The sequence below is a fragment of the Aphelocoma coerulescens genome, chromosome 10, assembly GCF_041296385.1.
Source record: "Aphelocoma coerulescens isolate FSJ_1873_10779 chromosome 10, UR_Acoe_1.0, whole genome shotgun sequence".
Classification (NCBI taxonomy): Eukaryota; Metazoa; Chordata; class Aves; order Passeriformes; family Corvidae; genus Aphelocoma; species Aphelocoma coerulescens.
This window is the reverse complement of record NC_091024.1, coordinates 17104717-17116953: the sequence shown is the minus strand read 5'-3', so window position 1 is coordinate 17116953 and position 12237 is coordinate 17104717. Positions and strand designations below refer to the sequence as shown.

At 39.0% G+C, this 12237-nt stretch overlaps 1 protein-coding gene across 5 annotated transcripts in view; it reads right to left on the bottom strand.

Moving 5' to 3' along the window:
- Nucleotides 1-12237, bottom strand: part of RAB8B (RAB8B, member RAS oncogene family) — a 29653-nt gene that overhangs the window by 8223 nt on the left and 9193 nt on the right. For all 5 annotated transcript variants that reach the window (XR_011154119.1, XR_011154120.1, XM_069025622.1 and 2 more), the window contains exons 2-6: nt 4951-5011; nt 3875-3935; nt 2415-2492; nt 1919-2008; nt 1045-1110 (exon numbers count right to left, since the gene is read on the bottom strand). Coding sequence is in view for 3 of the 5 variants with exons in the window: in XM_069025622.1 (XP_068881723.1) it covers nt 1045-1110; nt 1919-2008; nt 2415-2492; nt 3875-3935; nt 4951-5011 (356 nt within the window). In the remaining 2 variants the exon portion in view is untranslated. The remainder of the gene's footprint in view (nt 1-1044; nt 1111-1918; nt 2009-2414; nt 2493-3874; nt 3936-4950; nt 5012-12237) is intronic.

The window sequence follows — 12237 nt, the reverse complement described above, 5'->3', positions numbered from 1 at the left end:
CCACTCTGGTATTAACTGCTCATGGTCCCACTTCCAGTGTCTGCTTTAAGAATCACAAGGACACTGTGAAAATCAGGTCAAGCTAGTCCAGGTGCAGCATGATGCAGATCAGTCCATTCTAACTCTATCCTGTGTAACAATCACCCTGCAATCAGAAAAAAACACACCTGGCTGGCACAACGTCCCTCTTGTTATTTTAAAGTACCGATGTCTTCAGCTTCTAGTTAATTTGTCAGATGCCTGATCTGAATTAAGTAGGACTTCTAAAGAATATCCCATAGAAAGACTTCTAATTATTAGGTATAGGGGCAACACTTAAGAACAAGTCTACCTTGTTGGATGAATGAATCTTAATTTAACTGCCTTTTGATAAAGTTATTTTTTTGTCCACACTTTTCATACAGCTCAGATCCTCCCCCCACCCTCCATGAGATGACACAAGTGATTTATGGTGAGATAGACTGGACTTGAGCCACTCTTCCTTCCGACTCTATTTCCTTATGCTCTCATAAATAGAGACCTTGTGGTTTTAGTGCAAAATTTATTTGCAGGAAAACAGATTATAAATCTATAGATAGCATTTTAAGTCTTCTTCCTCCTTGAACGTGAGCTTATGACCTGGTGTTCCAGGTTAATACACAAGTTTTCAGTCTCATCTGCACAGCACATATTTAGTAGTAACCTGAAGGCTCCGTGACACAGTAGCATGTTATCCTGACAGCAAAGAATCCCATTTCCTGCCCAAAGCACTGTTCTAAAATTACACCTATTCCTTGTCCAAAAGGACTTGAAATTTAAGTAGCAAGGCACACACGTCTAAAGCAACTGTTCGCTACAGTAATAGTAAACCAGTCTGTGAGCACCCATTTATAAAACAATTCCAGACATTACCAGAAAATCAGAAACAGTTGGATTGTAGCAGCAGACCCAGGAGCACAGTTGGGACTTCAGGTCCCAGGTCAGGTGAGAAAGCCCAGCAGATCATGGAACATACCTCCACAGAAGTAATTCAAGAAGCACCTAAGTGTAGCACCCATCTCTTACCTCTTCCACATTTATGCTGGATTTTGCACTTGTCTCCAAAAATTTGATTCCATAATCAATTGCTAACTGGAAGAGAGGTTAAAGTTTTTCAGTGGTTTTGAAGTTCCTTTATAAAGGGAATGTTTCATACATAGGTTCACAATAGGTTCATAATAGAATAGATGCTGCATGCTTCAACAAGCTTTGAAAACCAAACCAAGCAAGCTTCACTTCCATTTTCTCTTGCAAGAACATTAAAGACAATTAGACAAAGTATTAGAACTGGTCATACCCTCACATAAAGTCAAAACAAAACAAAAGACATTAATTTCTCACCAAAATACTTATTTAGGCTCTAAAAGAACATTAAGGTAGAATCTTAATTGATATGGATTGTGGACCAGATAACTACAATACAATCATCCCATAAACTGTGTTACCAACAGCTACACCACTTCAGCTGTACACGACAGATTTTGTAGTATTCTTCCTCGCTTGTTTGTTCTGTAGAACAACCAATCAATTACTTAAGCTTTAGTAACAGTACTTAAAACAAGAATAAGTGACCACCACAGTGAACTGAGTACAACATAATCAAAGTGTACACAAAACTTTATATTGAGATCTAGAATACGTCATGCTATAGCAAAGGTCAATGTTCTTTACAGGATCTTGCCCTCAAGGTAGAAGTACCATGAAGTTTATTCAAACCTGAAGTAGTTAAGTGCTATTTAAAAACTAAAAAACCCAAACCTGGCATCCTATATGTATAAAAGTTTCCGAAACAAGAGACTTGAGGCCCATTCTCTCTCACATGCCTAAAACATACCAACATCCAGAAGTTAGAATCCTACAAGAAGTAGGCTTCTAAATAGGGTAAGTTACCAAATCTTACCTTCTCCCCTTTTTCTTTTGAGACTTGTCTTTTTTCATTCATATCACATTTGTTACCCAAGATCATTCTTTCTACATCTGAAGAGGCATGCTGGAAAAAGAAAAAGTAATCTCTTAGGAACAAAGTGCATCATTGTTGAAAAGAAACTTGTGTATCAAACTCCTCCACAATGGACTACTTTATTTTAGAGAAATTATCTAATGTGAAGGCATTACTGAGAGATGCTGACTTTTGAAACAAGCAAAAAAATATTAAAATAGGCTGGAATAAATACTCCTAGATTACATTTGCCCAAGTACTGTAATAGATCAAATGTGTACCATAAGCTCTGTAGCAGGTTGCACACATGCACAGGCATTTGGCTATTCTGGAAATGTAACAGCACACACTTCACTTGCAAGTGGTGCATGGCCATATATGTTGGCTACTGTAATGAAAGTAATTACTTGACTGTTATTTGTCCCAGGGAAATCATAAGATGGAACGAAGCACTTACCTCCTCTATGTTTCTTATCCAGTTTTTTATGTTGTCAAAAGACTTTTCATTTGTGATATCATACACCAGCATAATTCCCTAAATAAAGTTAGGAAAATCTAGTTAGATGAGCTAGCACTATTGGCTGACTTTTGATGTATGCTGTAGTTTTAATTATACTTCCAAAGAAATTCAACATAGTATTACAGGTGTATAAATCTTTTCTCCAGGCATTATGCCATGGCTGGGAATTTACCCAAAATATTACTATTTAACATCTTTTGCCACTGTTAGAGGTCAAACACACCACCTATACAAAGCTTTTAATTATTAGCCTACAGTTGGGACAAGTTTAGAAATTCTACCACACCAGCAACCAGGACTCTATGGTTAAAGTCAGGTTTAGATGCAGTAGCTTTAAGTAGTCCATGGTATCAAACCTGTGAGCTCCAGTCACCTGGGGCCAGCAGACACTTCCAGCAAAGCTGCCCCTGGGGCTCTCCCAGAAGCTTTAGCTCTTTCCACCAGTCCTGTACATACACTGGCATGGGACCTCAACAGTTAGCAAAGCATGGGAAGCCACAGAGCCACTGCATAAAGCACAGATTGCAAGGTTCACCTCCATTTCCTAAGGCCTTTCCAATCATTCCTCATAGGACAAACAGAAGTCCTCGGCCATGGACTGGGGAGAAGACCAGGTCACTGCCAAAGCCTTTTTAAGCACTGGAAAGCTCTAATACAGAGCCACAACCATTACTATTTCTCCCTGTCTTCTATAACAGGGGAGTTATTTGGACCCACAGCCTATGAATGTCACAGATCTGTTCATACAAAGCTGCAAGAACCTATAACAGCAGCACAGGTAGCAACCACCAAGTCAAAATTATAGATGTCCCAACATAAAGTATCTCAAATCATAGCATTAAGAACCATTAGAAGCGTTGTACCACAAGGGTGCAGGCTCTAAGTCAGTTATTTGACTTCAAATCACTGTCAGTGGAGGAAAAAGTAACACCGGGCATTGCAAGTGATTGTATTTCCAGCCCAGACTTTGCATGCTCTACTGGCTGAAGGAAAAGCAACTCTGTGAAACACACTTTTAATGTTAAAATAATTCATTATCCGCTTTTGAAACACTTCAAGTGTTTAAAGGGGTTGACTGCATTTAAAAAAACCAAACCTATCTGATTAAAGCTTGGCAACTTATTTTATTAAAACCTGCAGAAATTTTTATTATATTAAAAAAGACAATAGGGCTGGAAGTTTCATCACAAAAACCAGGCCTAGACCAAGTACCAGCACGTTTAAAAAAACGAAAAACAAACAAACAGAAAACCCCCAACCAAACCACAAACTTCATTCCCCACATCTCAAGCCACAATTATGCAGCCCTCCAGTGGAAGACTTACACGACACAACCTTAGGAACAGCAAACCAGTTCCACTAGTTGTGTTTAGGTTTTTTCAAGTGTGAGCACTCACCATGGCTCCTCTGTAGTAAGCTGTCGTGATTGTGCGGAATCTCTCCTGGCCTGCTGTATCCCTACAATTCAGTGGAAAAAAGGATTTGTTTTACACTCATCTGTACTTAGAGATGTCTTATTAAACAAAATAACAATGCATTGATACTTGTTCATTAGGAAAACACACCTTTGGCTGTTTGTGTTTCTTCAGCCCTCAGCAGCTTCCTCACTCCCAAGCTACCCTCCTTACATCAGCAGTTAGAGCAGCACCAGAAACACGGCACAAAACCACTCCAGTTTTTATGCAAGCAATAAAACTCAGCACCACACAGCTTGCCCTCCAGTAATTAAAAAAAAAGCTCTGATCCATCCAAGCCCCATCTTAAACAAAAGTCAAAACACACAGCAGTAAAATACATCAGGATGGTGCACTATCGCATACAGTTTGCTGCTAAGGTCAGCCACTACACCTCAGTGTGCTGGTGTTTTGTCCTGGGTGACTTGAAAGCAGTCTGTGAGTGAACCAGCAGACTCAAGTGTTTGGCTACAAGTCACACCTCAGGGGAGCTGAACCCCAAAGGCCCGACAAAACCCACCTTTTTTAACCTATATTACAGACAGGAAATTTTTACCAGCCACTTCTGGCACTGCACTTCGATTCTGGCTCAGGAGACTCAGTTTCTACTAAGCCACCATGCAAGGAATGGGAGCATTATCACCCACCTGTGCCTTGGCGAGTACAACCAGGTATCAAAGTATCAGAGGAGATTACATTTTACTGGCTTGCATATTTTAGCTTGCAGCTATTGAGTTAATATTTCTCCTCCATATGGAAAAGCTAAAAGCACATTTAAGAGGACAGCTTTTGATAAAATAGGAAGTTGCTGTAATGCTCGCATGTGAACAGGCTATTTCCTGTGCTACTGAAGCACAGAACTTCTCCAAGGGCAAGCCAGAAGAAAGCATAAACCTTATGGACAATCAATGAATAAAAGGTATGAAACTTCTGGTACACTGAAGCTCAAAATGTATGAAGTATTCTTTCTCAAAGTGAATTCAAGTCACTGAAAACCTGAATTACTTTGGAATACTTACCATATTTGTAGCTTGATTTTCTTTCCATCTAATTCTATCGTTCTGATCTTAAAGTCGATTCCTGCCAGAGAAAGAGATACTCTTAAGTTTTGCAATTAATGAAGTGTTCCATTTCCTTTGGCAATTTGGTAAGAGCAAACTTAGTCAAAAGAACTATTCTGAAACTGCCATTTCTTCCACACACTTGGAAGTGCTGAGAATGCACAAAGGTTTTCAGCTGCATCCAACATGTCAAGCATAAATTATTCTGCACAATGAAAGCAGACCAAACTCAGACTCACTACTAGTTAGTCAAGATCATTAGAGGAAGACTTATCTCCAAATCTTTCCATTTTACACTAATAAGGTCATTAGTTTGAATGTGTATTTCTCCTGAACTTCTGACTAGTCCCTGCAGTTCAATTCAATTCCCTGGTACCTCTGGCTCAGAATTAAAAATACATCCTGTGACCCCTTAGTTCCTTTTCAAAGCCAGCACCTACTTTTGAAAACTGATGTTTGGTGCAATCTAATCAGACATCACAGTAAATGGCAATACAACACAGGACATATAGGACTCCTTTTTAAAGAGCACTCATTTGGGAGCAATTAAGATTTTCGAGGAAGCTCCAAAAAGCATCAAGAAAACACTTCTCTCCTTTTCCCCCTTATACTTCCACATGGTAGCCATCAGTTCTCAGACTGTTTTTGACACCAAATTTCAGATTTTAAGCCATCGGTTTTAGAAAAAGATTTAAAAATAAATTCAGATGGGCTTAATAATGTCTTTTTAAGGTTTAGACGGGTGAAATGGATTTCCAAACAGACTAGTCTTAATCCTAACTACTTTAACTTTTGCATCTCTAAATCTGTATTACAACACAGGTCAAATTGAGACTGCTCAAGTCTCACTACTACATGACTGCCAGATTTTTCAATCCTGTGACAGTAGCCCCCAAATTAATCAGTTTGGAAACAAATGCCCCACTTTTCTTCACTGCATCCTAAACAGTTACTTGATATGCAGTTGTAGTTCGTAAACGATGGGGGTAAGTTAGAAAAAATTAAATAAACTTTCTTAAGATGTAATTTAATTGATAATTATCAAGAGTATCTTAATTGGAAAAATGCTGTTTCTAGCTTTAAGAATTCATCTATCCATTAAACAGGGAGTTATGGGAGTTTTTAATACACCACAGCAGAAACTGAATATGAAATATCAATGTTCATTAGCTACTTGAATTTCATTCTTCTCACATGCAATATTACTATTTTAATATACTGAAAATAACAGGTTTCAGCCACTTAATGTGCCATGGATATGCAGTTCAGCTCATTATTTAGAATACAAATTATGAGCAAAAATATCACATCAGCACTTTAACAGCGTATGAAATTAATTGCATTAATTTAAAATGCTATGATTACTACCACAATTGCAATTTCACAAGATTCACTGGTAGATTTACAGGAAAAAAGCTATTTTCATTAATTCACACTCTTCTAAAAATGACATGAGAACTATATGTACTTTCAAAATACCCCTATTCTATGTAATGTAAATTTGGCAAGTGTTTCCATTTCACATTGGAGAGGATTCTGCCTCCCTCGTTGTAAAGATTTTTCTCTTAACTAGATGCAATCACAGCTGCTGAAACCACAGATAATTTTATTCAGGTCTGAAAACAAATAACCTTTGCTCTGAATAGATTTTGTTTTGGCCTCAAAGGTTATAAAGCACAAACAGGGATTTCTCTGGAAAGCATTGTATTGTGGCAACAGCAAATTAAATCAGTTTTAAAAGTTCATTTGTGTAGGCCTGAAGCTTTAGTACAACAACTATCAGGAAAACTAGATTCAGAGACTGCTGTGGTTTAAAGAGAATTTTGCCTGTCCTGTGAACTGCTGAAGCTAAGACACAGCAGCACAGACAGTGACAGACTTCTGGAGGGGTGGCTTTCTGAGAAGGACTCCTGAATGCAGTGCAAGCTTTCCATGTGCACCAATCCAGGTCTTGCACAGACTGTTTTCTTGTGGTTACTCATCTCCCTTGCAGCACTAAAATGATTTATACAACCAATTCCTTTGATCACTTCTAAAAGTCAGGACCTGCACAAAAAATATCTTCTCCGAACTTAAGATTTCTAGTATGAACTTCGTCAAAATTCTCAAAGATTCATTTCAAAGCTAAAAAAAGAACATAAAGGGAAAAGGCTGTAAGTACCTCTGCCACTGCAACTTTTTGGAGGTTAAAATGAACTAGAAACTGATGTTTCTTTTGTTCCTTCACGTCAGTATGAGGAAGTGGTGAGCTACACATGTTCAGAGCAAGCCTGGTGACATGTGCTGCCACTTCCGGCCAAGTGCTCTTGCATGGCTAAGTACAAGCCACGATCTGGTTACAGCTACATTGAAATTACACCACTGAAGAAACACTCCAACAACTATAGCCTCTCAACACTAATTCTTGACAGAAGATTTCCTTTATTAATCCATTCTTCTTTTGCACAGCCACACACTGGGATACAAAAGTTTGAAAAGTTACCCAGGCCAAATAAAGAGGAGACATTTGTGAATTAAAGTCTGATTGCAAAGGATCACATAGCTTGCAGTTTTAAATGCAACATGAAATGCTGTTTTTACAGTAGGGAGAAAAAGCCCAGAAACATTTGGATGTCCATCTGAAGTTAAGTTTTAGAAGCTTTTAGAAAACACAGACCCAAATTAATTCTGAGGAGTGCAAATGCTAACAGGATAATTATCTTTAACTGCTTAAGTGGAATTGTCACATGAAAGTCTGACACACTGGTGCCCACCTAGCATGTCAGTAAATATTAGATCAGAGCTATACAGAAGCATTTGTTGCAGGAATCACAAACTTGCATTCTGCAAGGATGGAGCCCAGGTTGCAATTTGAACTGCACATTAGTTAGGGCTGTAATTGCTTGCATTTCCCTTGCAGCATGGGCTAAAAGTAGCTGAGGGCTTATTGTTCTCCAAAATCCTTTCCAGATCCTTGCTAACTATAGGCCAGGGATGCATCCTCTCTCCTCACTTTACTGAGGGTATTTGCTTCCATAGCTTCCAACAAAACTGTCTAAGAACACACTGGGCAGTGCCACACAAAGGCTCTCACAGAAAACCATGGGAGCTGTAGGTTGCTGTGTCTACCTTGCATTGCTATGCAAAGCTAATAAAATTCATGGCAAGCCACTGTTCAATGCCACACAGCCAAATGCCACAGGCCAGGGGGACTGGCCTCACCTGGCCTCTTTTGGTTTAAGCCAAGAAGTCATGCCCATTTCATATCCCAAAGCTCTTCTGCCACTACCTCTTCCCCTACTCCACTCACCAGCTACATTTCTTCTTATTTCAACCCACCCGGGCAGATTTTACCCGTAATCAAGCTGCAATGCAATCATTTTAAAGAGACATTGTGAAATATTACAAAGAGCTCGCAATACTACAATAGTGAACAGCTGGGACTGCCCAGCAACATATATGGAAAGGTTCCTTTTCCAGGTCTAGTACCAGTGGTTTTCTACCATGAACCTTAACAAACCAGCCTGACGCAATTCTTACAGGAATGTAAGGACGAACTGAGCAGGGAGGCTGAAAAAGTTCATTTTGTTACTTTAGTTTTTAGAACAGTAGCTTGCTCTCAGGGCATCACTGTTACTTTTGTTCTCCCCTCACCCCGATTTTAACCCTGTAGCCATCAGAGCCAGTATCTCAGGTTTTTCATGCTACAGTATCTGTTCCAGCTAGGACTTCACCACAACTTTTCCGTACATAGTACCAGTGTTTGGACAGATTGTCTTGTTTCTTCTTTTCAACAAAATTGCTGTTGCAGAAAATGCTACAGCACAAAGAAACCAAACCAAAGTATGCTGGTTGGAGCCAGTAAGCTGTTCCAACTGTACCAGAAAACAATTCCTGAAGGTAAAGGTTTATTGGGACTTCAGTCTGCTCAGCAGAATGCTTCTGGAAGGGCAATGTTCTTGAATGCTTTGTACAAGCAGTAAAAGGCAGACAGAAAAGAAACTTATACAAACTAGTGTAAAAAAACCAAACCAAAACAAAAAATCTTGCCACTGGCGGGCAAATATTAGAATTCTTAATCTTTACCTTTATTACCCAGTTCACCAGTATTTTAAGTTAATTTTTTATGTGGCTCAACACTAGTTTGCAGCACCAGGACCGTACATGTGTAGCTGGAGCAAGAAATCAGACAGGAAATCAGCACCATTCAGGATGTAAATAAACATCAATCTCTGATAGCATACACTAGCCCATATATCTACCCCAGCAGATTATTGCTCCATCTCTGATAAATCAATACTTTTTTTTTTTTTTAATATCCAATGTATTAGCATTTTAAATTGTTTACCTGTTGGTTTTATTTAATATATAAGCCAAAGAAATTTTAAGAAGTCAATAAGCACAAAAATTGGCAAAGAAGCTGTGAAAAAAGGAATACCGGATTCGCTTGCTAGAAAAGTCTTATTTTAGTCCCATCTATCAAAGAACATAAAAGATGCACCACAATTTATTAAAACAAAAAGGAAACTGTTTTGCATGACTTGCATAAAGTAAAAGCCTCACCCTCTTAAAGAAGCTCTCTTCCTACTTGACTAAATCTTACCTTACTCCTTTGAAGTAAGAATGGAAGAATGAAATAAAACATGTTTTAAAAATGGGATTCCCTGATAAACAGAACTTTGTGGCACTCACCACCACGGGACATAGACTACAATAAAAAGGAATGCATTAAAAGATGGGGGGAGGAGTCAAGGTACAAAGTCTTGTTACCCTTTTGAGCAAATCAGCATGAGAAAAATTGGAATTTATGCATCAAATTTCAAGCTGGGCTTGATCCAACTTCACAGCATTGGTCCTTCCCAGCCTACTTTGTTTATATGTGAGGTTGTGGGGTTTTGATTTTTTTCAACGGGCTGAGCTAGAAAAGGAGAACATCTTACAAATTCTTTACTGCAAGACATGTAAGAGTCTTAAGATATACAAAAGGAAAGGAAAACATTTTCTGCAGTCACTCCAGTTAAGTGAATTAAAGCAGACTTTGAACCAAGCAAGCAGATTTGTAACTTACCTTCAAAAAAAAGGAAGTGAGAAGAGGCACATAAATGAAAATCAATATGCTTCATCCTCAATTTGTTGAATCTTGGGAGAGAATTCTCAGAAAATACTTCTCCCTATAGGCTGCTTGTGAACAGCAAGTGGCTGAAGCTGCACAGCTGGACAGCAGAGCTGGGAAACAGCAATGCTCCTATGGCAGAGCTCCTACAGCTGCTGCTGTCCTGCTCATCCTTCCAAGGGTGCCTTGGAGTCTGAGAGCACAGCACAAGCCTGCCACCCCCGAGACACAGCAGCAGTGCCAGCATCACCTGATGCCAGTGCATTTACATCACACTCTGAAGGGCTGTGAGCACTCAGGGCCCTGTCACACACCTCTGCCACCACCAGGTGACAAACACCAGATATCAGCACTGATCACACAGGAGTTTCGTGAGGACACAGAACAGAGCTCAAGAGTTTAATTACCTTCCATGGACAGATCTACAGATCAGTACTGCAGAAACTTGTTCTTTTCATTTATATCCAACAGCTGAGGGACATCAATTTATTCCCACAGATTTTCCCCACAAGCTTACCCAGAGATTACTCCTTTTTTTTTTTTGTTCTCAGCAGGAGGTATTGCAGGGTTTGGATTAAATACACAATTATTTTTTAATGTGGTTTTCAAGAGAAAATTTTCTTGTGCTACGTCAGTATACTGTCTCAATCTACAAAGGTAGATAAATGAAGCTTCAGAAAGTTGCTTTTAAATTAGATCTTTCTAGAATAATTACAGTAAAAATAAAAAATGACGAAGTAGGATTCAAGATCACTGTAAAAGGCAGGGTGGGGAACCCTTGCAACATACCAGTGTGTCATACAGCCTCATACAAAAGAACAAAGTCTAATCATTTTGAACTTGAACGTTTGGCTTTAGTCCCTAGTAACATCTGCAAAGAATTTTCAGATGATCTCAGCAATGTCTTGTAACAGTACGTAAATTAAAGAGGCAGCAGTCTTTCATTGCACCCATTCAAAAATACAGGAGACTAACATGAGGAAACACACCAGGGTAAAGGTCAACATTTTTTCAAAAGTAGTAAAATTAATTATTTTAGAATTAAACACAAGTGCAACCAGTTTTAGTTACTCTTTCACAACTTAAAGGGACAAACTGTATTCCATTCCTTCTGGGCAGCCCACAAGAATCCACAACACATTAGTAACCTTGAGTGGGCTAAATAGGCTCCTTCAGGTTAACTTCATCTAACTCTTCACCCACACAAAGAACCCAACACCAGTGGTCCCACACAACAAGGCACAGAGCAGTGCCTTGCACCTTGGAAGTTATTAATACAGAAAAGCTCTTAAAGTATAAACACTGGCAAAACAAATATATACAAATGGCTAAAGTAGGTAAGGCAATAAAGAATGGGGATGCCATGTGCATGTGTAACATAAGGCAGTTTCCTGCTCCTAAGGCCTTGGAGACTTATGACCAAGATCAGCTCAATACTCAGGGTGCCAAGCAAACTGCCACTTCCTCCAGCACGTGTCCCCCAGCTACGGCACGGCTGCCACCCCAAGCTTCCTTTCTTAAGATAAGCTACTTTCTACTTAAAAGAGAACAAGGGACTCAGATTACAATTTATAATCAACAGAATTAGACCAACCTTTGAAACATCCATGTTTTTCACAGCTCAATAACCTACAGTGTGATCTGACTACCACACTAAGATCTGAATCCAGTGCTCTCCAGCCACTTGTTCACACCAGTGCTCCTGTGAGTTCTACCACCACAGCTGTACACTGCAGTGCTTCAGTGTGGACACTGCAACATCCTCAACACCAAAACTCTCTTTTCAGCATTTTGAATTAAATTTATAGATTGCTTTGAGCAACCTTTGAGATGCATGATTTTAAACACTAAAAATACTCAATATGAAATTCAACACTATAAAACAACATAACACTAGAAACTTAATACTACTTGACATGACTGAAATTATTATCTGTCACCGGAGACCAACTTTAAAAGGGCTGAGTCCCTGCAGAATGTATTTTAGAGCTTACAATCTAGATACAATGAAAGTGCACAGAAACTAACTAATGGCCTACCTCTCATTCTGTTTTGAATGTAAGATAAGCTACACTTGGTGGTAATTCAGTTTCATCTAAAATAATTTTTAAATCGATTAAAATTGTACTACTGATACAGACACCCAAGTTTGT